Source organism: Primulina eburnea, chromosome 6, assembly GCF_022965805.1.
Source record: "Primulina eburnea isolate SZY01 chromosome 6, ASM2296580v1, whole genome shotgun sequence".
Taxonomy (NCBI): Eukaryota; Viridiplantae; Streptophyta; class Magnoliopsida; order Lamiales; family Gesneriaceae; genus Primulina; species Primulina eburnea.
Window position 1 is genome coordinate 36988154 of NC_133106.1, and position 25339 is coordinate 37013492.

Consider the following 25339-nt stretch of genomic DNA (forward strand, 5'->3'; position numbering starts at 1 on the left):
GAATAGTTTTGGAATCAATTGATATCAGAATTGAATTGTTATCGAGTACGAGATATTAGAATTGATATCTGACTGATATGATAGGACTGGATATATTGAGATTATGCCGTTATGTTGCGAAACAGAATTTGATTGAATTCTGATTATATCCAGTATTGATTGAGTGAAGTATTGATACTGTACCCTCAATATTGTTATTGTCAGACTGAGTATTGACAGGCTTGGAGTTCGAGACTTCGACAGAGCCAGAGTATCAGAAAGAAAGGTATAAATTAATGTTGTGTTGGGATTGCACAACTCGAGGAAGGTTTGACTCGAGTTTTCCTAAATCACATACTTAGTTTATTACATTGATTCTTGTAATTGATGAAATTGATGATTGTAGTCTATTGATTTATAGCCACTGCATGCTGATTCGCTAGTCATTGATTGATTTGCTTAGATACTGACTATCTGTATTGATTACTGAGTCGTTGAGTCATAGGCTGATTCGCCTAGTCACCGGCGGATTCGTCGGGTTATTGACTGATTCGTCCATTATAGGCTGATTCGCCTAGTCACCGGCTGATTCGTCTGGTGATTGACTGATTCGTCTAAACTTAAGCTGATTCGCTTAATTACAGAGAGTTGTCTGATTATTGGCTGATTCGCCTAATTACTGGCTGATTCGTCAGGTTATTAACTGATTCGTCAATTCTGCGGCTGATTCGCCTAGACACTGATATATGAATTATATCGATGCCGTTTAGGAATTGATTCATTCCTATCGACTGAGATTCGATATAATTACCTATATCCAGACATCGGGATCCCTAGGATAGAGTTGAGTCGAGTATGAGACGTCGCGTCAGTAGAGTCGAGTCTGAGACGAGGCGTCGGTTGAGTTGAGTCTGATATGACATGTTGATTTACATTGTTTATGCCATTAATGATTATTGAATGTTTGATATGAATTTATGTTTCTGATTTGAGACATGTTATGAATAATTTTTATATGACTGCATGTTTACATTGTTTATACTGGAATATTTATATCTCACCGGAGTTATCCGGCTGTTGTCTTGTTTTGTATGTGTGCATGACAACAGGTGGGGCTGGATCAGGGTCAAGAAGAGGATGAGAGAAGATTAGATAACGTGGAGATCTGGGCTTCGAAGCAACATAGGATTCAACACTGATATGTAGTTGAACCTAGTTGAATTCTTGTAGATAACACAAGATTTGTATGTTCATGTTTAATATGTAATTTGATTAAATTACATTACGTTTCCGCTTTGTATTTTAAAAAAAAATTTAAACCCTGTTTTATAATTGATTAATTAGTCCCAATAATGATTAAGAACTTGATTAGCGTCCGAATCCCCACAGAAAAATCATCTCAACAAATTTACTGAAGCAACATCCGATGTCATTGGGAGAAAATAAAATTTACAAGCATATCAACATTACTGTTGTATGATTAATTGTCTATTATCGAAAGTGAAAACAAAAAAAAAGTGTATAGTAATTCGCGTCTTTAATTAAAAGAATAGACATGACACGTATGATAAGATAAAAATAAAATATGATGGTGTCATCTTAGAATCATGCAAATCTTGTATCTAATAATTTACTGCCTAAGGCATGCATGTACGATTGATTATATCGACTTTTTTTTATTAACAATTGCTTCCACTAAAATATTCGTGATTAAACATTATTGCTTAGGCTCACCATAATATTTGTATTTTTCATGTTTTCCTAGAGTTTTGGTCTCTGGTATTTGCCGAGTTCCAATCAATAAGAGCAACTTACCATATCATCATTCATAAAACTTGAGGATTATTATTCATTTGCACAAGGACACCCATTCCTCACCTCACATGAGCCACCAAACAATACAAAGTACAGGCTCTCGACTCAACACCTTGGCATCAGATAATGTTTCTTGCATGAATCAATGACGCGATAATCGTTGTAAGAAAGGAGCTTCAACACATATAATGAGGGTTCATTCAAACTCTTTTAGTGTGTCATTATTTCCACAATTAGTTTCAAACTCTATTCCTTTCACTTTAAGCTTCAAGTCATAGTTCATCATTTGAATGAATACCTAACTGACTTTCCCAGGTGTTGATAATACAGGGCTGCAATGGAGAAAGGCTTTAAATGCCGGCAAAGACCTTAGATGCTACATTTTAACTTGTGAGCTCTTCCATTTGGCCCTGTTCATCATTAATAGATATGGTTAAGCTTAACCATAAATCGAGAAAGTTGAAGGAGTGTAAATCATTTCTAGGAGTTACACTCACCTGAGTGATGTACTGCTCAGCATCAGTTCGTCGTATGAACATGATTGAATGGCGAGCTAAAATGGCTACCTGATCGCCAAGCAGAACTTTACCTATATCATCAAGAACTCTCACCTTGATGTAGGGATCTTTGGGAGGAATCATATCCTGGAGAAAAGAATGGTCAAGTTTAAGTGGGAATATTTTTCCTTTTGTACAGTCTGAATGTGGTTTTTAATTTATTTCTCCAACACATGGTAAACGATTGTCATGAGAATTATGCTCGACTTGCCCTTTTGGGTGAAATTATGTAAAATGAAAAATATTTACCACACACAAATTAAGGTCAATTTCTGCAATATATGATTGTAAAGTATCAAGGTGTTTCTTGAAGTACTCTTTCTCAGAGTTGCTGAGTCTCTTTTCAATTTCTTCAGGAAGGTCTCCATCAACCATCCATCCCAGATTTGTTATGACTTCTGCTCTATTATATCTACAATCAGAATAATATAGTGCAAAAAGAATGAAGATGGTACAGAGTTTTGGAGAAGATTCGAATGAAAATTGATCTACTAAGAAAATATTTTTTTTCATTACTCACACATAAGCCATGAGACAGCGTTTGTTACGGACCATGGAAAGGTGATGGACCAGTGCCCCAAACTGATCAGATTTCATAGCTCCTTGAATTACTGTCTTTTCAGCTTGTGAATTCCCCCTATCATCTTCTGAATTTTCCATCTCATCTTCTGTGCTTATATCTTTCAACTTGTTCTCATGTTCTTGTATTTTTCTGGTGTATTGCCAAATTGTATAGCTTGAACGTGAATGCAATAAACAGAACTTGCGAGCACAACTGTGTTGAACATATTTACTGTATACACACTAAAAAGTAAACAGTACAATAATATACACTATGCATTCCCGGAAAGCTGAGAACATTTACTGTGTACACACTAAAAAATACAATAACCTATAAAATGCATTAAACAAATAGAGGTGATCAGACAGATTAAATTTGATCTCTAAAATGATGTGCTTTTGCTAAATGTGATTGATTAACGTACTTAAACCCAAATAATATATGTGGAATAAAATAAATAGATTATAGGGATATTTGATTTTATTGATATCAATTAGTTTTGATTAGATAAGATAATTTAATACTTTAAATTAGTAAGGATGATTATGATTTTCGGGCGTGCCACTCTCAGAAAAAAATAAAAAAAATACCATTGTCTTCACGGCAAACTTAGTTCTCCATTTTCTTTCATTGACCTGCAATTTTCTATCCATCGGTAAACTTACTGTTGATAACAATTGTATTGCAGAATTCTCAAATGTCTCCTGTTTATTTCAGGACGTAACGTACTGTCTGGGAAGACGATTGTAGTGCTAAACTCCACAATGCTCTTTATTACCTTGAGAATGCTCCGTTGACAGATATAAAATCTTTGGTATCTGGTGTTGCACTGGAACACACTCAGTATGTCAAAAACAAATGGAGTCTCAACATCTCAAAATGAGTTGTGTCTACTCAAGACATAGAATATCTAAGGTAAATACATGCATTGTGGATCTTACGTACAACCAATAAAATGAATTGATAACAGACCCTCAGCCAGGTAACACTCTTGATCTTGATGCGCCAATAGTCTTTAAGAAAAGAATGAGATCTTGTATTCAACATCTCATCTCTAGATTTGTATCATATTCAAAGCTTTCATCCCTGAATGGAAAATTGTTGTGCTAGAAGATATGCATACTTTGAAGCAAAGCAACACATGGGACTTGGTAGAGTTACCCCAGGGAAAAAAACAGTGACAGTGGGATGTAAATGAGTATCTAAAGTCAAGTACAGGGCAGACGTCTTCATTGAAAGGCACAAGCCAAGTCTGGTAGCCAAAGTTTAACACAAACCTATGGTATTGATTATACTGAAACCTTCACCCCAGTTGCTGAACTAAATGCCATACGCATATTTCTATCCTTGACTAGACACACTACATCAACTCGATATTAAAAATGCTTTTTTGAATGATGAATTAGAAGAGAAAGTTTAAATGAGTCAATACAGAAAAGAGAAGATCATAATTCTAATTGTATATGTTGATGATATTATTATCACTGGGGATGACAGTCAAGATATGGAGGATGCTGAACAGATGATAGCTAGGGAATTCGAAGTCAAAGACCTTGGAACACTAAAATACTTCTTAGGAATAAAGATTGCAAGAAATAAGAAAGGCGTTTCAGTTTCCTAAAAGAAGTGTTGCAAACCAAGTAAGACATCCATTGAATCGAGAAATAAAAGGAAGGTGCTCGAGGGAAAAAAGTAGATGTGGGAAGATACCAACGTCTGGTTGGGAAACTTATTCATCTTTCACATACTCCCGCTGATATTGCATTCGTACTTAGCATGATAAGTCAATACATGCACTCACCTTGACAAGAGCATTTGGATTCAGTTTATAAAATCTTGAGGTATCTGAAGCCCATGGGAGAGGCATGTTCTTCGCAGAGAATGATGATATAAATGTTAGTGCATTCATTGATGCAGATTGGGCAGGCTTTGTTGATTATCGAAAATCCACATTAGGATATTGTGCCAAAGTTTGGGAAAATCTTGTAACTTAGGGCAACAAGAAACAATAGCTCACGATCATGTCCATGAGTCCATCGTGACAGGACAAAGCACGTTGAAGTAGATCGATACTTTTATCACAAAAAAAAATCGATGGAGTGATTCTCGATTCGGAACTCTTACATGTTTTAAGTTTAATATTGAAATAATTTCTGAGGTTTTCTTTGACTTCGTCCGTATGAACAAATAATTCGAAATTCCTCGACTTTTTAGAACAGGTCTGAGTCACGTAGCAATGGATTGAAACTTTTCTTTTTGCACTATTTCGGAAATCCAATAACTCAATCAAATGGATATGTAAAATACAAAATTTCCAATCCTCGCAGGAAAGAGAGGAAAACGGAGTGTTGAACATGTGTCTACATCTCATCAACTTGTTGATTTACTTACAAAGGGCTATCAAAATCCACTTGTGATTTTCTTGTTAGCAAACATGATCTCTCATCAATATCCACAACCAAGCTTGAGGGGAGTATACAATAAAATAAATTGGTTATAAGAATATTTGATTTTATTTTATATCAATTAGTTTGATTTGATAGGATAATTTGGTCTTTTAAATCAGGTAGGATAATATTTGATTTCTGATTTTTTGGAGTTTGTTATATATCTTGTACTCTATTTAAAAGCAGTATTGTAATTCTAGAAAAGTATAGAAAAAATACATTTCTCCTCGCGAATTTATAATAAACAAGTAAAGACCCTTTCTAAAGGGTGCAAACATATAACAAATTTTCAATCCAGTGATGTTACAATCAACATATGGCATATGCCATTAATTTCATTAGCCAGTGATTATAAAACTCACTCTGCGGACAGGAGAAATGGTGATTGTAACAAATTACTATACTGAAAAGAACTCAAATCACAAAACCATCAGAGAGCAACTACCCTTAAGAAAATGGTGGATTATTTACAATTACTTTTTGTAAAAAAAAAAAGGAAGAGAAATTGCTGAGTATCACAATGTTGGATTTCTCTACGCAAAGATTTCACAAACTCGAAGGGGGCGTTCCGCCAATTTATTTTGATATGTTTTTCACTTAACATGATACCTAGTACGCAATTTAATTAATTTTTCATGTAGTCGACAGTCTCACACAAAAATGGGAGGTTTCAACCCACCACGGACGCGAAAAGAAATAATAAAAAAATTAAAATAGGGAAGCATACAAAGAACACGAGAGGTGGTGTTACCTCATTAAGGGATGAAGCTGGTGGAGATGTCCATTACATTCTTCAAGCACTTGAGCAAATAGATCATTCTGAACAATTGTAGAAACCAATGTGCAAAAAAAACAATGAAATTGAATCGTCCGAATCTTTGAGCATTTAAAAGTGACAGGCATTGAAGTTGGGCCTCAATGGAAAAAATTCGGAAATTTCCTATTTAGTTAAAATCCATCCCTCAATTCACCCCGACAAAATTCTGGTCACATAGACATGAAACACAAAATTGATTGAAACTATAAAAAAGGATCTTAATAACTTTATCCAGAATCCATTCCATCTCAAAGTACGACATCGATCAAACAAAATATTAGCGTCTAGCATCAGTAATGCGAGCAATTGTGTATTCAATAAAATTAAAATACCAATTAAATAATCTTTCGTAGAGAATGAAAGATAAGGGAAGATCTGAGACAACAGACTTGAGAAAAACTTACATTGAAGGTGCAAAGCTGCCCAGGCTGAGTGCTCGCCAATTCTTTAACTAATTCACTTGCTTTTTTGGCGTACATTTTTGTTTTTCCCCCACAAATCGCACCCCGATTATCACGGCAAATTCCTCACAAGCATTTCTTCAAAGACATAGCTACAAAACTTCAGGTGAAACGAATATTCAGAAGATCGGTGAACGTGAAAGGGAAATTCGAAAAGCCAAGAGGTTAAAGATCGAAAAGATTGTGGTGGGAATTAATTAGACGAACAAATTTGATATATTTGGCGGGAGTTTTGGTGGGCAAAGTTTACCGCTAAAACTTGTGAATTGGGTTGACAAGTTTATTGTCCAGATCTCTTTTTTTAATGAAAAAGCTATTTTAGGTCAAAATACCGACAAACAAAAAAAACCAGCGAGCAAAATTTATAATCCAAGTAAATTTGCATGTTAAAATCTCACTAATCGAGGTATAATGTATACCATTGTTTAGATTTTTCCTAAACTTGCTTTAAACACGATTTAATATTTTTTTGTAACACCATCTTCCTTATTTTTTTAAAAAAGTTTTAACTATTTTACTTTTAAATTTCAAATACACAAAAACTCGACTCTTAAACTTTTATATAATCTAACTCAATAAAAAATATTGTTTTTTATGTAAAAATATTTATTTTCCAATCGAATATAAATCTAATCGATTTGTCATATAAATTGATCATATCACGGTATCACCGAAAACATACTCTATAAATTTTTATCAAATTCAGGATGATAAATTTATTCATCGTTCCTTTAACACTAAAAAAAAATATATTCGGCAGTTTTTGCGACTGTCGTTAAATTTCAACCGTTAGAAATTCATTCTCGAAACGAAGATACATCAAATTTCTATCATTATTTATTTTATCATACATAAAAATAAATAGGATATATTTTACTTAATCCATATCATTTACCAATTAATTAAAATTAAAAAAATTAAAATTCAACAACATAATTAGACAAATTTATTAATGTTAATCATGACAATTTATATAAATTATATTATATAATATTTTAATAAAAATTTAAACATGCAACATATTATTTAATTTCTAAATAACATACCATAAAAACAAATTAAACGTGTATAAATCCATAAAAAAAACACATACAAATTGTTTGTAGAAGACGTTGGAGCACAGCACTCATGCAAAAAAATCAGGTGGAAGACGACCTGCACTACAAGTTAACAAAATTCATGATATATACCAACACTCAGAAATTTCCAAGAATCGAAACGCAAAAATTTACCTTAAATTGAAACTAAAATCGTTAAAAAAGAGAGAAATTTATCGCATGTGTGAAGTGTGTGTTGTGGAGGGAAATGGGCTGGGAGTGCGGATATTAATAGAAATTTTTGCGTCAGTTCAGTGACCGTCGCTATTAGCGACGGATGTCAGTAAAACCGTTGCTATTAGAGACAGATTACGTTATCCGTCGCCGATCTACATTAGAGACGGTTAATGAAAAACGGTCGCAAATTGGCGCTTTTTTTTTAAGAATCTATTTCTTTCGTTAATGTTATTATATGATTTTGCCTCGTTCGGCTTCAAATCAGTAGATCACACACATCTTATAAATAAAAAATAATAATAATAAGTGGCTACAACTATGCCACGACATCCACAGTTAGGGTCTAATGGCGCCGATAGCAAGTGGATGATTTACTTTTTAGCCCAACAGTTGGCAATTCATTGGAAATTTATATGAATTTTTTTTAAGGAAAACTTTCCTAGTCTTATCTAAGCTTTCGATTAATTTGGTTGGTTTAGTTAAAATTGAGATGATCTAACCTATCATTTGCACAAAGCATATCTGCCAAATATTTCAGGTTTGAATCGATAAAGACACCTGAATTTAGGTAAAGGAGTGCTTGTTCCATTTATTCAATGATAATTTCGTAAAATATTCTCACGGTTTTAAAAAAACCTTATGACTATCATCAAATTCATAATTTATCTTGATGTAAGTTCTCTTTAAATTCCATCCATTACACTCACTATGTTCCAATGGTATAAGTTTTTTTCGGGTTATACTATATATATAGCTCGGTTTGTATATTTTGTAACATTTTTTCTTCTTTTTTACATATACTATATAATTAAACTCGAGCACCTCATATTAACTAATTTTGGTAAATCAACGTAACACCAAAATTTCTATATAGTTTTACCATTCATAATATTTGTTAGATAATTTTATTGTTACGTATTTGTTCTTAATTTATCTCTCTATCTATATCCGATTTGTTCTTCAACTTATATATAATTTATCTAAAAATTCGAATTAATTGAATAAATCTTATATAGTTATCATATCATAATAAAATAATATATTTTTTCACAAAAAATTTTAATGAGTGTCACGGAACGCTGATTTTACTAATATATATAATATATCTATCTATACATAATTGCAGAATGAATTAAAATATAAATATAGATAAATAAGAAATTTGTTTGTAAATTTTGTTTTTATAAAAAAAAATGAAACAAATTTATATATTTGAGACAAATAAAATAATTTATTTTAATACTTCACAGATTCACAAATATACACGTAAATTCCACATACGGGCACGTTTTAGGGAACATCAAAATGCACACTAACCCACACGATACAAATACTTGGAAAGTAGAATAACTACTGTTTGCACAATATTTGGTGTTGCGGGCGTGCCAGGTGCGAAGTGCACCGATTTGTGTGAAAATGGTAAAAATCTAACTTCTAAAATCAAACGACGGTAAATTCTAAATTTGATCGTTGGTTCTAATCTCCTAAAACATATGCGATGCCAAAATTAAGAAAACTATTGGAAAGTGATGGAAATAAACCCCTGACATGATTTTGCATTTACAAAACTGTAGGAATTCATCAAAGACATGAAAAATATAATAATTTGTTGCTGAAATCTAAAACGTGAATGCTAGAACAACTATTGAAAAGCTTGAAAAATAATGCTTGAAGACTGGAAATTTGCAGAGAATATTTGCAGAGTTTGTCTGTGTTGAGTTGTGTGTCTTTTTTGTTTGCCGATGTCCTCTTTTTCTTTCTGCAAACTGTGCGGTTCCTCCCACTCCCCCATGAGCCATGTTCCCCGCTCTTCATGCCACGATCTCAACCTCTCCTCCCATGATCTTCCCCCTTTTTCAGTGCTTCGTGATCGGTTTTAAAAATCAACCCGGTGTGTTTGATGGGCTTTTAATTAATTTCTACATTCATTGGGCTTCGAATTAAATAATTATTTTTAGCCCAAACAATTGCCCCCCGCAAGCATTGGCCCATTGGGCCAAAATGCTTGTGTCATGTAAACCAGCTTTAATTCTTTTATTTGGAACGGCCCGTGAGCATTTTATGTGGAGTGACCTTGTGATTTTGGGCCAAGCCCAATTTAGATTTTTCATTACCAATTTCCCTCTCAGATTCAAATCGATAACCTTCGGCCCTCTTTCTCTTCTCCTTCTGCGCTCCCGCTCTTCACTCCCCGCTGCCATCGCTTCGTCCGATTGCTCTCATCGCTGGTGTGGAAGACGCCGCTTCGTCCGATTGCTCCACTGCGGCAGTTCTCATTCGCGTTCTTGTGCCCTGAAACTCTCCCCGCTCGCTCCTCCGCCGTCGCTGTTGCTGCTTGAGGGTTTAACCATGGTTCAAGATTCCTCTCCGGCGAGTTCCTCCGAACCAAACGCGAAGGGTACCCTTTCTGCTCCAGCCAACATCTCGGCCTCCCCGCTCGCTGCGCTTGCTGATTCTGCCGCGATTGTTGAGGGCTTCCCAATGGTTCTAGGTTCCCTTTCAGCGCCTCTCCGTGACTCTGGCACTGTGGATTCTCCAACGTCTCAAGTTCACGCCGCCGCTGCCACATTGCCCGTGGCGTTCGCCGGCTCCAATCCTGGTCCCAATCCATTCGCCGTTGTCTCTGGGTTATTTACAGGCGTACCTTCGCGTTTCGGCCAGCCTCCTTCCGCAAGAGCGAGTGTTCCTCTCGGCTCCGGTCAGAACTCAACGATGGCCATGGGTATTTCTTCATTCATTTTCTTGAATCATTACTCAGCGTTTCTTGATTCCTTGAATATTGCTTGTCGTCGCGATTGACTTACAATTCTCTTTACTGTTTTGTATTGATTTTGCATCTGAGAAAACAAATGATGGACACTGGGTTTATCTGTGTAACTGAGTTACCTCTTTGGACGTCAGGTTTCTGTGGGGAGTGATGGATTATTGTTAGACCATTCATTAGCCGTTGTTTTGTATGTGTGGTAAAGCGGCCATTATTTGGCCCTGTGTTGTACATCAGTGACAATTGATTTTTCTGAACATTTCTTGCTTTATGCAGTGGTTTTTGACCCCAAACAGTCCATTGACTCTAATTATGTCCCTGTTGCCACCCAAATTGAGGCCGCACACACCGGGTATGTGTGGTATTTGTTTACTAAATAGAATGTGAATTTGCTTTTGCTCACTCCCTTGTTGGTTTTCAGGTTGCCAGCTGCAACGTCATCCCCACCTCTGACTGCTCTCAATATGGTGACCCCATCTTCGATGGAAGTTGTCCCATCTGTCCCTGCTATTGTTTCTGCTTCGATTATTACTTCGGTGATGGCCACTCCCTTGATTCCCTCTTCGAATGCATCTGGTATGCCCTTGGGTTGTGGTTTATTTGTTTGGTAGAGATGTTTGAAGTATCCACTCATTTCTTGTAGGTGCACCAGTTATTAATCCATTTGCATCCGAGCCAGGAGCTTTACACAAATCTGAAGTTGAAGCTAGGTATGAATTGCATCTTTCATGGTTATCTGTCTCCTTTGTGTATTGCAATGTTTCTAACTTATCTCTTGTTCCACTGTAGGAGCTCGACCTTTGCTTCTCTGGCTCTTGCTACCATTGGCCCTGTGCGGCATCCTACCTATCATGAGAATCAATTCCCTCCATCAGTCCATCAGTTGTTCTTTCCCCTGCCTTCACTACACTCGAGGGATTTGTTGCTCTCCAGACGTTTATTGCCCCACAGTGAGCCTTCCCAGTTCAAATCTTGGCCACGGGTTCCTGAGGGTTGGGTTGAGTGGATAGATCGTTTGACCCCTCATTTTGGGCAGCAGTGGCGCCATCAGGGCTTGTGGCCACTGGTTGTGACTTCCAAGATGAAAATAAACAAGCAATCCGTTTTATTTGATTGTCTTCTCCGGTTTTGGTCCCCTTCCAGCAATGTTTTCATCTTCCCCTTTGGCCCAATGTCTATAACTTTGTATGACATCTCTTTGTTCCTCGGGTTGCCTGTGGTTGGGCCTGACTCCCCCTATTTCATTGATGATCCCGCTGCCCCGACTTTAGCTCATACCCGTTACTGCTATCCCTCCTATCGGGCAGTGGTCAAGGAATGGTCCTCGCATACAGGTGTTCCTTCTGTGGTTGAACACGTCATGTTTCTATGGGTCTTGATTTGCCATTACATTTTCTGCCCTTCGTCCGGCAAGCCATCATCCGAATACCTGCCCCTTGCATGCTCCCTCAGCACCGGTAGAGTGTATAATTTGGCGGTGATGCTTCTAGGGTCCGTATACCGCAGTTTGAATCAGTGTGTTCGGCACGATCCTATTTCCAAGCTGGGGGGAGTATCATGGTTTCTGCAAATATGGGCCTTCTCTTATTTTCCTGGCGTGATGGACTTTCTTGCTGGCCCTCCTACCATGTTGCGCATTACTTCACTGATGGGGAGCCACCTTACTCTTTCCGCCTCTGATCTGATGGATTACTTGCAGCGGCTGAAGCTTGATACACTCAATCTTCCAGCACGACCGAGCGTTTCTTGCCTTACCCGGCCTTTCTGGGTTGGTGCTTTTCCGGACTTTAATGGTCGTTCTCCCGATGAGATTGCTGCTCTAATCTTGACTCGGTATATCCATCCCAGATTATTGGTAGTTGATTGTTCTTCCACACGCCCGCCATATAATGACAAGTCGAGTTGGTCGTTCGAATTTTACAATCCTTCTTTATATGCGTACCAATTCTGGCTCTCACCGGCAGTTCCTCACACCTCGCTATCTTTCCCGGTGGATTTGACTCATATTGTCTCAGAGATCGCCTCTAGGAGACTTTCCAAGGCAACCGTACAGCTCCTATCCACTTTATCCGGGAGGTTTCTCAGCCCGATGGTGCCACTTGACCGAAAGATGGCCGAGTCATTTGCTATTTGGTGGAAGTCACGCTATCTAGACCTCATTCCATCAGTAATTCGACACCCTGGTATGGTCTGGTATCCTTCTTTATGTTTACATAACGCTTTGTTGTCGATATCTGTTATTCCAGCATTGTTTCTGTGATTTCTTGTAGATGCTCGCAAGCGAGATGTGGCTCCGAGTGAAGACAGTCCTGTGTCTGTCAAGCTCCCAAAAATGGATACTCAAGGGAGTTTGAAACTCAAACAGGAGCAGGTCACAGTGCCTCCGAAATCTCAATCCTTGAAGACTAAAGCCGCTCCTAAAGCTGCTCCGACAGGAAATATCACTCGTAGGCTCCAGACGGTGGGTCGGCGATATCATACTCGCCATTCAACTAAACTGGTTTCTGGCCCTAGCAACACCGTTGATGACCCCATCATCCTTGGTGAAGATGATCCACCTCTTGTCTCTGAGCGACCGAGCCCCAAGAATTCTAGCCCCGAGGTTTCAGACATTAATGAAGCTTTTGACATTGACTTCAGTCCAGCCACATCTGAACAGGGAATCCTTCAAGCTGGAATATCTGGTGTTAAATTTGATACCAATCCTGATGTTTCTGAGGAAAGAGCCACTGATAACCCTTCTATCTTGAGGGACTTCCCTTCTACTGCTGGATTCAGTCCAAATTCTCCCAATTCATTGCCCGTTGCGGTCACCCTTTCTATGGTAATTTCTCTCAACTTTTCTCTTCGTTTTGAATACCTCCGTGTATTTGCTATGCTCAACCTTGACTTTGTTTATTTGACAGGATTTGACATCTCGGAGGGCTCGACTCAAGCTTATAGGGGAACCCGAGATGCAGGTTGATTTGAGCTTCTCGGACGATATCTCATCAATGCCTTCCAATCTTGAAAGGTGTACACCGTCTGTGGAAGCGCTCGCTCATGCAAAGATGGCCATTCGAAATTTCCTTGGCCTTGGCTTGCATCAACTTGGGGAGTCCCAACGACTAGCTATGCTGTCATCTGTCTCTATTCTCAAGACTTCCTCGGAATTCGCCACTTCAGAGTTTGGTATACTTGACGATCTTCCTACTATATTCTCTAAGTCAGACGCTGCCTTTGCTACTAGTTCGGATATGATATCCCAACGCACGTCATTCCAGAGTAAGCGCGAAAAGAAGGAAGAGTTGGACAAGCATGATAAGGTGGTCCGTGAGCAAATCGCCGCAGTGACAGCTAGTTATGATGTGGAAGAAGCTGAAGTCAAGCGATTGGAAGAGGAGATTCACAGGCGCAGAGCTAGGATGGTCACTTTGTTGGACGAGGCAGAAACTTTGGAAGCAGCTCTGTTAGAAACAAGGAAAAACTCGCATACCATCGGCCATCAACTTTTCGGCCTCAAGAATGATTATCACATGTGGACCAGTAGACTTCACGAGGCCGAGATTACCCAGTCCGAGTGTCTGGCCAAGTGGGAGCAGCTGCGCACTTTATTTCCATGACTCCTCATTTGTTCAGTTTCTTAGTATGCAATGAATGTGAGCGATTGTCGTGTTCAGGGCAACTTGTTTTGAGGACACTTTACGAACACACTCTTGCTTTTGGGCTTTTATATTCCTATATCTCCTCTTTTGCTGGTTCATTCTTTTCGTGCACATTGGCATGTTTATTTTCAGCAGGTAGCATGGATTGGCCATGGGTTGGCCTTAATTTTCTGGTGTATTCGATACCTAAACCTTGGTGTCGTTTGGGGCTCTTTGAAACACCGGTAAGTCTTGCCCTTACATGCTCTTATGTGCTCTTATGTGCTCCTATGTGCTGCATCCACTCAAGACGATTCCCTCGCCCCTAACATTATGCATTGCACTTCAGTCGGATCCCTTTCCCGCATACACGTATATGCATTTGCACTTCAGTCGGACCCCTTTCCCGCATACACGTATATGCATTTGCACTTCAGTTGGACCCCTTTCCCGCATACACGTATTTGCACTTCAGTTGGACCCCTTTCCCGCATACACGTTTACTTACTGTTCTTGCATGCGGTGGCTCCGCTTCTTATCTATTGATTGTTGGTTTGGTGACGGTGGATTTGTACGGGGTGTTATGTATTGGAAGGAGTTCACATTCGTTCTTAATCAACTTAACACAACTCACTTCAATAGCTTCAAATCAAAACCATAGGTTGACTTAAAACTCCCCACTCAAGATTATTCTCTCCCTTGATCCATTATCCATACACAATGAATCCAATATGATGAAAGTGGCCTATTGGCCGACTTTTATTAATCATTCGTTTTCTGAATCATAACAAATATTTACATCAGTGGCCATACAGCCTACTTCAAATAAAATTCTTACAACATGAAGCTAAAAACAGTATAAAATGGCTGATTAGCCTATTTTTCTTCCAAAATCAATTTCTGGGTCTTCTTGGGGTTTGCATATCACCTTTGTTCTTTTCAGTTCTTCTTTTATTACTCGTCGTCTGCCCAGTAAGCTCAACTCCCCGCTGGCTGTGTGCCTTTCCTCCCACATTCTAAGTGGCCTCAAGGCCTACTTCATGAATCTGTCACTGCACATGCAAACAATCAATTTATAATGATAGAACGGTCTATTCCACCATGATTTTTGGTACCATAAAAGAAAAATTGGAAATAAGTGGCCATAAGGCCGACTCCCTAGTGAAATAATGGACCTTCAACATAAAGAATGGAAGTGGCTTACTGTCCCACTCTCCCCGATCGATTTTATTGTTGAATCTTAAACAAAATATATTTATTTAAGTGGCCCTAAGGCCTACATCACATGACACCTTGAAATCAGGAACTTAATATATACACAAGTGGCCCCGAAGGCCAACTCCCCACTGAAAAATGCCAACTCCCCACTGAAGATTAGCCTTTGAGATTGCTTTACTCGCAAGCTCTTCCTACTTCTTCCCTCATACTCGGAAAATAGGGCTTGAGATACTTGCCGTTTATGCATCTTTTGTGTGGATGGCCATCTATGCTTGATAGCCAATATGCATTTCCGTCTAACACCTTATGTACCTTGAATGGTCCCTCCCAGTTGGGAGACCATTTGCCCAGCTCCCTATCCTTTGTTCCTAGTGGTAGTATGGTCTTCCACACTATTTCTCCTTCATGGAAACTTTTCTTGTTAACTCTTTTGTTGTAGATTCTTGCCACTTTCTGTTTCTGTAACAGCAAAGCATTGTACGCTTGGATTCTCAACTCATCTAGTTCTTCTAGTTCCATGATCATTGCTTCATTATAACGCTCAAGGGAAAGTTCATTTTGCTTTGCCACTCGCATTGATGGCACCATAATCTCCAATGGGAGCACTGCATCATGGCCAAAGGTAAGGGAAAAAGGGCTCACTCCAGTGGCAGTCCTCTTGGATGTCCTGTATGCCCACAAAGTTTCTGATAATAGCCTTGGCCAATCCCTAGGATTCTCTTCCATCATCTTTTGTAGAATCTTTATCAACACTTTATTTGACGCTTCGGCTTGCCCGTTGGACTGTGGGTAATGAGGGGATGAGTTTATCAATTTAATTCCATAGTCTTCTGCAAACTCCCTCATATCTGAGCCTGTGAACATAGTTCCCTGATCTGTGGTCAATGACTCTGGAATTCCAAATCTATGAATAATATTCTCTTTCACAAAGTTAATAACATCCCCTTGCTCTGCTTTCTTCAAGGGCACTGCTTCTACCCATTTGGTGAAAAAATCTGTAGCCACAAGGATGAACGAGTGGCCTTTAGATGATGAAGGGTAGATTTTCCCTATTAAGTCCATGGCCCAGCCTTTGAATGGCCATGGTTTGACAACGCTGTGAAGTTCATCCGCTGGAATTCTTTGGATGTTCCCGTGTCTCTGACATGGCTGGCATCCCTTAGCATATTTGATGCAATCTTTCAGGATGGATGGCCAATAGTAGCCATACCTCCTTATCAACCATCTCATCTTTATTCCAGATTGATGCGCTCCACACACTCCCTCATGAACTTGCTTCATGATCTCCAAAGCCTCTGGGAAGCCTATGCATCTGAGAAGCAGACCATCTAGCCCTTTCCTGTACAAATCACCCTCCACTAAAACGTAATTAAGAGCTCTCATTTTTAAACCACGTGGAATATCTCTCCCGGTTGATTCTAGCACCTGTTTTATGTCATCCCTCCAGTCACCAGCTAAGTTTATATCCAAGTTGAGCGTATCTACCTGAATCCCTCTTTGCTGAATTGAAGGGTGGTTTCTCTTTTGAATCAACACCAGCCTGTGTGTAAGTTCCGGAGACATCTTCAATCCCGAAGCAACCTGTGCCAACTCGTCTGCCTCCCAATTTTCTTGTCTTGGGACGTGTACTAATGACACTTCCTCGAAATCATCTAGCAGTTGGGATGCAGCGGTATAGTAAGGAGCTAAGGACAAACTTGTGCATTTGAACTCCCCTGACAGCTGTTTGAGTACCAGCTGAGAATCCCCTGATATCAATAACTCTCTTGCACCTAAGTCTTTCAGAATTTCCAATCCAATGACCAGCGCTTCGTATTCCGCTTGATTGTTGGTGCATGGGAAATTCAAATTAAAGGATAGAGCGGTTTTCACACCTCTTGGGGAGGTGATCACAATACCAGCTCCAGCTGCTGTTTCTGTACTTGATCCATCGAACTTCAACTCCCAGGGTTGAACTCCCACTCCACAAACTGGAAATCCAACCTGTTCTCCAATAAACTCATCAAGTGAAGGGTGATCAGCTAAAAAATCGGCGATAGCTTGGCCTTTTACTGATTTTTGGGGATAATATGTCAATGTAAACTCGGCCAATGCTAAAGACCATTTGCCAATTCTCCCAGAGAGGATGGGTCTATTAAGCATGTATTTAATCAAATCGGTTTTAGCCACCACAAACACTCTTGATTGAATTAAATAATGTCTTAACTTAGTACATGCATAATACAGTGTTAAGCATAGCTTTTCAATCACAGAGTATTTCACCTCTACTGGAGTAAGGAATCTACTCAAATAATAGATGGCTTGTTCATTTCCTTCATGATTATTTTGAACTAGTAGGCATCCAATTGACTCATGAGCAGCAGAGATGTATAATTTAAGGGGCATTCCATACCTGGGAGGCATCAGAACAGGTGGGTTAGATAGATAACTCTTGATCACATCAAAAGCTTTCTGATGCGACTCCTCCCATTTGAACTCCCCGCTGTCTTTGAGCTTCAACAGCTGTGAAAACTCCTTTGTCTTCCCTGCAAGGTTAGAGATAAAACGCCTCAGGTAATTCACTTGCCCAAGGAAGCGTTGCAACTTTTTCTTGTTTCTAGGCGGATTTGCTTCCATAATGGCTTTGGCTTTGTTTTTATCCACTTCAACTCCCCTCTGGTGCACAAGAAATCCCAGAAAGTTTCCTGCCTTCACGCCAAATGCACATTTCAATGGATTTAACTTTAATTCATGTTGCCTCATTCTTTGGAAACTTTTCCTCAAGTGCTCAATGTGATCAGTAGCTTGTTTGGACTTTACAACGATATCATCTATATATACTTCAATATGATGTCCTATCATGTCATGAAAGATGGAGTTCATGGCTCTTTGATACGTGGCTCCCGCGTTCTTTAGCCCGAATGGCATAACAAGCCATTCAAACGTACCAACAGCTCCCGGGCATCTGAATGCTGTTTTGTGAGTGTCAGTCTCGGCTATTTTGATTTGGTTGTAGCCCGAGAATCCGTCCATGAAAGACAACAACTCATGTTTAGCCACTGAATCAATTAACATATCAGGTATCGGCATCACATATACATCTTTGGGAGTTGCACAGTTCAAGTCTCGGAAGTCGATGCATATTCTGACCTTGCCATTCTTCTTCATTACTGGCACAATGTTTGAAAGCCACTCGGTATATCGGATTGGCTTTATAAACTTGGCCTTCAACAATTTCTCAACTTCCTCTTTCACTTTCAATTCAACTTCTTTTGACATGCGACGAGATGACTGTTGAAATGGTTTGAAACCTTCTTTGAGTGGAAGTCGATGTTCGACCAATTTTCGGTCCAACCCTGGCATGTCATCATAACCCCATGCAAAACAATCTTTGTATTCCTTCAACATGCTGATCAAGTCTTGCTTCAACTGCTCTTCCAGTAACTTACTCACATATACAACTTTTGGATTCTCAAGCTCCCCCAAGTTAATCTCTTCCAATGGGTCTTGAACTTCATGTTGGCCATCTTCCAGTTGAGATGGCGCCATCAACAACTCATCGACTTGGAGCTCATCATTTTCGTATTCTTCTTCTTGGACCACTTCAGTTCCATAAGTGTCCCATGCTTCCTCTTCCTTTAGTTTTTCCAGTACTTGCTGCACATGTGCCTTCCATATAGAGGTTGCAGCTACCTCCTTTCCTCGTTGGTTCGAATCAATCATCAATCTCCTCAATCAGTGGCTGAATTATCGGCCTCGATGGCACGATAACGGTAGGTTTGAGGATTCTTTCCAACACCGAGCTTGGAGTTGGTGTTTGCATGTACAGTGGATTTTCTTTCTTGCTATTGCTACGGATTTTGATGGGCCCAAAATCCCCATTATAATATCTGGCTTCTACTGCACTTGCACTTGTTTGGAACGGTTGTCCATCCGCTTCTACGACCTCCACGTCATCCCCCTTCCAAAATAACAACAGTTGGTGCATTGAGGATGGTATGCACTGGTTTGCATGGATCCAATCTCTGCCTAACAACGCTTGGAAGTTGGCGGAGGAGTTTACCACGAAGAATGCACATAAAGATGACATACTCCCCACAGTAACATCGGCGGGGAGTACCCCAATGGTCTTGGTAGTTTCCCCTGTAAATGCAGCAACCGAAACTTCTGAAGGGATCAAGTCTTCTTCATTTTTGCCTAGATTTTTCAACATTCTTACTGGGAGAACGTTCACTGCTGAGCCATTGTCAATCAACACTCTAGACACTGGCTTCCCATTCAAGTGGGCTTTGATGTACAACGGCCTTATGTGCTTGGTCATGGCCGGTGTAGGCTTTTCAAGTATCACCTGCTGAGGCTTGTTTCGGTGATCCTCCTTGATAATCACTTTTGAACTCCCTTCGGGGAGTTTAATTGCCTGATCTTCTTTTTGCGACGATTCATGGGGTATCAACTCCCCGTTCCCTTCTTCTACCATTTTAAATATCTCGGGTAGTATCACCACTCCAGTGGCACAATCCACAGTGATGTGAAATTCCCCAACGCGAAAATTAATTGATTTCCTTGCTTGATCATCCTCTTCGCTTAATAAATCATCATCGTCTTCAACAAACTTGTCCTCAGTAGCCGATCTTCCAAACTTAGATTTACTCCCCACTGGCTCATTGGAGACTGGAACATCAGTTTTGGATTCATTCTTCAGCTTAGCGAACTCCTCTCTTCTTGCAATAGCTCTTTCTCTCAACAGTCGTCTCTTTTGTGTCCTAGTCGGTGGCCTAGGGAACTTTTTGTGTTGGGCCACTCTCCAAGACTCACTGAACTCCCCTCTGGCTGGAAGAACGTATCTTGGCTTTACTCCACTGTTCTCAATCATTTTTCCTTTTGTGATTTCGTATGAACGCCGTTCTCTGCCATGATCAGCTGATACTTTTCTGGTTTCCACCCTCCTTGACTCAAATTCACATGCATTTCTCCTGTTTGAATACCTTTGGTGATGACTGTGAGATGACTCCCCTCTGAACCATTGCTTCTCCATCACTGGTCTTTCAAGAAAATGTTGATCCCTCGGCCTAAAGGCCGCGGATTCACCAACACTTCTAGGGAAACGCTGCTGGGCTATTGGCATTCCATCGACACTGTGCCTTCCATGAGCTTCAAACAATTGACCCTTTGGAATCCAGTATTTCTTGATCACTCGGTCTTTCACTGCAAAAGATCGCCTTCTCTTCTCATTGAGAAGATCTCTCAAATCTGTCATATTCACATTAACCAAAGCAACGGGGGGAAAAGGATCGTCATCCACCGCCATAGACTCTTGTTTGTTAGGGAACTTCACAACTCCCTTGTTAATTCTGTCCTGCAAGATATTCTTGAACGCCCAACAAGACTTCGTAGCATGATTGTAAGAGTTGTGGTACTTACAATACTCTCTTCCCTTCAGCTCTTCTGTAGGTGGCATCTTATGATCAGGCGGGAATGTGATGAATTTTTCCTTTACCAAGAAATCGAAGATTTCCTCGGTCTTTGACGTGTCAAAAGTATAGTGCATGTCTTTGGGGAGTTGGGAGCTATTATTCTTTTCAGGTTCTGCTGGCTTCTTTTTTAGCAGGGGAACGGTGCAAGAACCAGCTGACCGAATCTCCGCTAATGCCACATCTTCCACCTCTTGATAATACGACCCCATAGCAGTTTTCTTCTTGTACGACTCTTCCCTCAAAAGCTCTTCGTATTCAGCCACTTTGGCGGCTAGCTCAAAGAAATCCCTGAACTCCATTCCCTGGAATTTCTTCCTTAATTCAAAATCTAGCCCCTTTTGTGCCATCTTCACGAACTCAGTCTCGGGTAGGAACACCTTGCACCTATTCTTCATCTTCTTGAACCTGTCTATGAAATATTCCACAGACTCTCCTTTCTTTTGAGTGACTCTGGATAAGTCGGCAATGCACACTTCAGGCTCTGTTCTATAGAATTGAATGTGAAATTGTCTTTCCATTTCTTGCCAACTCATCACTGAATTTCTGGGGAGCGAGGCATACCAAGCGAATGCAGTTCCAGTGAGGGAATTTGGGAATAGCCGCAACTTTAGATTGTTGAAGTTCTCCAAGTTGGCTAATTCCCCGCACTGGATGGTGAATCTGGCTATGTGTTCCATGCTGGACTGGCCATCCTCCCCGGAGAATAAACTGAACTCATGCACTCTATAACCCCTTGGGTACGGGTTATTCACGTCAATGTAGTCTGGATATGGTTTGTGGAACTCTGGGCGGCCAATCTGTTTCAAGGCCGGCCCATATAACTCTTGAACAGCTTCTCTCACCATTTCTGGATCAATCCCGTGCAAATTCCGAGCGGGGAGTTGGTGATGGTAATTTGCCCCCCGAGCTTGAAACCCTGCATTTAAACCAAAATTACCCCCTGGGAAGCCTCCATCTCCTCCTGGATAATCCATGTGCGATATGTCATCGTAAGCTCCCGGTTGGTACAGAGGATTGGTCACGCTGAACACTTGAGCAACTGGTTGCTTCGAGCTCCCCACTCCATGAGTACGTGGATATGGCTGAGCTCTCCCTCCTAAGGTTTCTTCTCTCTTGTGAGGTGGTGTGTACCTTCTTTCGGGCTGATTTGGGAGAGTACACTCTGGGCGGCGGGGATCGCCAGCCCTTGAGTCTCCAACTCCCTGATCGGATTCATGAACTTGGTTGCTTCCCTGGTCAGCCTCTTTGCCAGTAGTATTTTGCTCTCCTCGATGGGACTTACTCGGCTTACACAAAATGGATTTCAAACAGTCAGCCATCGCCTTAGATAATGCCAGTGAGATTTCCTCAATCTTTGTATCAGTCAGTTCTCCAATCACCCTGTTTGAGACTTGGTCATTAGTAGTAGAAATCTGTAGATCCATTTCTTCAACCTGTGGTTCAACAACGTGTTGTTCTGGCTGAGGCGCTTGAGTTCCCTCTTGATTCGCCAGAGACTCCCCACCCTCCTGATTCACGTTTTCCTTTCTTCTTGGCGGCATAGTGATGGTCCCACCGGGCGTGCCAAAAATATGTTTGCACAATATTTGGTGTTGCGGGCGTGCCAGGTGCGAAGTGCACCGATTTGTGTGAAAATGGTAAAAATCTAACTTCTAAAATCAAACGACGGTAAATTCTAAATTTGATCGTTGGTTCTAATCTCCTAAAACATATGCGATGCCAAAATTAAGAAAACTATTGGAAAGTGATGGAAATAAACCCCTGACATGATTTTGCATTTACAAAACTGTAGGAATTCATCAAAGACATGAAAAATATAATAATTTGTTGCTGAAATCTAAAACGTGAATGCTAGAACAACTATTGAAAAGCTTGAAAAATAATGCTTGAAGACTGGAAATTTGCAGAGAATATTTGCAGAGTTTGTCTGTGTTGAGTTGTGTGTCTTTTTTGTTTGCCGATGTCCTCTTTTTCTTTCTGCAAACTGTGCGGTTCCTCCCACTCCCCCATGAGCCATGTTCCCCGCTCTTCATGCCACGATCTCAACCTCTCCTCCCATGATCTTCCCCCTTTTTCAGTGCTTCGTGATCGGTTTTAAAAATCAACCCGGTGTGTTTGATGGGCTTTTAATTAATTTCTACATTCATTGGGCTTCGAATTAAATAATTATTTTTAGCCCAAACAACTACACAGCAGAAATATCTAGACTCTAGAGAATTCCCCCACGATACTACAACAGGGTGAAAGACACTCCCGATGGGGGAGCCCAGAAATCGAAGAAAATAAATCTGTGAAGCTGTTAAATCTGATTATCTGATATCGATGGCTGGTTTGCAGAGATCGGAGGTATCATTTAGGAGACAAGGCTCCTCGGGATTGGTGTGGGACGACAAAATTATCTCAGGTGAATTGAATCAGCTCGCACATCCTAAACAGGAAAATAACAGCAGAGAAACTCAGCATCAAGGGCATGAATGGAAGAATGATGCAGCCACCTCTACTCCCGACGCCGCCTCCGAGGATTCGGCTAGAGTTCCTGGACTGAAGATCGAGAGAAGCAGATCCAATGGTGAAGGACGGGGGTTCAGGACGGGAAGAGTGTCCCCGGCGGTTGAGCCGCCGTCACCGAAGGTTTCGTCTTGTGGTTTTTGCGGTGCCTTTGGAAAAAACGAGAAGACGCGCCGCCAACGCTTGAAGCCCGTCAAGCGCGTGATGTGAAACACGTGATTGAAAGAGGCGTTCGCCGGCGGCGGGAGCTGGTTATTAAGGTGTACGTGGAAGTGGCTTGTTCCGCTCGATAGATCTGAGGTTAATCCAATTTCGGAAATTCCACTCAGTATTTTGCTTTTGTTAAATTTTAACTATTTTCTTAATTTGTTTTTGTTTATCGTTAAATATGGTTTTCTATATTTATTTGTTTCTGTGAAAATATATTATTTCCATTTTTTCACTTTGGGAAATTATTACAAAATAAATCTTATACTAGCATTTTTGCTTCTTTAATTTATATAGATCTGCAGACAAGGTGGCTCATAGCCTAACACAGTATGCCATTAATCATCCATCTACTAATTATTGGTATGAGAGTTTGTACATCATGGTTGATGAATGTAGCTAACTTTGATTTATGTGATTGATTACGTGGTGTCCTTTCGAAAAAAGTATTAAACGGTTTAAATTCAAAGCAAATCCAAACCGAACCTCTGAAAATTAGGAATTGAACAAAATAGATCATATCTCATCTATTTTGTCTAGTAATAATTCAATTTCCGTTGTTTGAATATTCTTTAAAATCCAACGAAAATTTAATCTTTTAAATCAGACGACGGCTCCCTTCATACGACAATTGTTACACCAAAAATCATTATTAAAATACATGATTAAAAGCGAATGTGCATTTTAGTGGTAAAGACTTTCTATTTAACAAAAATCATTCACAAAAATTAATTATTTGTTCAATGATGGTTCAACTTAGCGAGTGGCACAATTTGTTCTCGTACAAAATAATTAGGTAACCAGATTTGAAGTCAAAGAACTAACCTTTCCTGGTTTTGCAAAAGAAATAGACTAATAATCATATTTATTCTTGTTATTGGGACAAGAATATTTGATATACCAACTATTAGGCTGGTTGTACGAGGATAAAATAAACTATGATTCAGTATGTAAATGATAAAGAAATGATTGTGATTGAATTGTAAATATGATGTAGATGGTAACATCAGTTGTCTGTGTTTGGTGAGGATTTTTAAAAGTGTGACTAAATCTAGACTTATACTTGTTAATACCCCCTAAACTACCCTGACTGGACCGTTTAACTTACTACTTCTCATGGCCTCTACTTTTACTATCCACACATTCTTCCATCAATTCCAGCCCCGCTACCATATCTTTCGACTGAAAACCCTAGCCGGACAGCAAACTCATTTCGCTTGTAATGCAATAAAAATGATGATTTGTAAACAAAAGCTCCGCAGCAGAATAATATCAGAAACTACAGATTCAAGTAAATATGATTAAGAAATGGACAGGTACGTAAAAACAATAATTTTTACAAAAGCTGCTGCAAATTGAAGTAAAGATCCAAGAATTGAAACAATTTTTACCTGATTCAGGAAGATTTAGCCGAACACAGCAAGACCTAAGCGACTCACTTTCTTCCTTCGTACGATCTTGTTAGGGTGGGGGAAGAGTCCTTTGTTGCCACTCTTCTGACACAAAAGGGTATTATAGTAAATCAAACCTTGGACAGAATGTAGGACTAATAATTTTGGGCCTTGCCATGGGTTTAAATTATCCAGGCTAATATAACCTAGTCCACTGGTTACTAGATTAGGTGGGTTTACTAACAAATGAACCAAACGTCTGA

General features: G+C 39.7%; 2 protein-coding genes across 5 annotated transcripts; one reads left to right on the forward strand and one right to left on the reverse strand.

Moving 5' to 3' along the window:
* Window positions 1–1954: 1954 nt before the first annotated feature.
* On the reverse strand, window positions 1955–23597 carry LOC140834953 (uncharacterized). 4 transcript variants are annotated; one of them, XM_073200175.1, is made up of 8 exons: window positions 7871–8006; window positions 7732–7793; window positions 6582–6730; window positions 6112–6179; window positions 2872–3063; window positions 2601–2763; window positions 2292–2438; window positions 1955–2204 (listed from the first exon to the last, which is right to left on the reverse strand). In XM_073200175.1, the coding sequence occupies exons 3-8, from the start codon at window positions 6654–6656 to the stop codon at window positions 2178–2180; spliced, it is 672 nt and encodes a 223-aa protein (XP_073056276.1). In that variant the 5' UTR covers window positions 6657–6730; window positions 7732–7793; window positions 7871–8006; the 3' UTR covers window positions 1955–2177. The 4 variants fall into 4 exon arrangements, with proteins under 4 accessions (XP_073056276.1, XP_073056275.1, XP_073056274.1 ...); XM_073200174.1 differs by having other exon boundaries at window positions 7732–7798; window positions 7871–7958; XM_073200173.1 differs by lacking the exons at window positions 7732–7793; window positions 7871–8006 and adding an exon at window positions 23466–23597.
* LOC140834954 (uncharacterized protein At1g15400-like) lies at window positions 23154–23967 on the forward strand. Its single transcript, XM_073200177.1, has one exon. It carries the CDS (start codon window positions 23293–23295, stop codon window positions 23686–23688), a length of 396 nt encoding a protein of 131 aa, XP_073056278.1. The 5' UTR covers window positions 23154–23292; the 3' UTR covers window positions 23689–23967.
* The last annotated feature ends 1372 nt before the right edge of the window (window positions 23968–25339 follow it).

Coding starts and splice junctions, on each gene's coding strand:
- LOC140834953 (XM_073200173.1), bottom strand. CDS start 6,656: ATGTACGCCAAAAAAGCAAGTGAATTAGTTAAAGAATTGGCGAGCACT. Junction 2,439..2,600: donor TTGACCTTAATTTGTGTGTG/GTAAATATTTTT, acceptor TCTTTTCTCCAG/GATATGATTCCTCCCAAAGA. Junction 2,205..2,291: donor CTGAGCAGTACATCACTCAG/GTGAGTGTAACT, acceptor AATGATGAACAG/GGCCAAATGGAAGAGCTCAC.
- LOC140834954 (XM_073200177.1), top strand. CDS start 23,293: ATGGCTGGTTTGCAGAGATCGGAGGTATCATTTAGGAGACAAGGCTCC.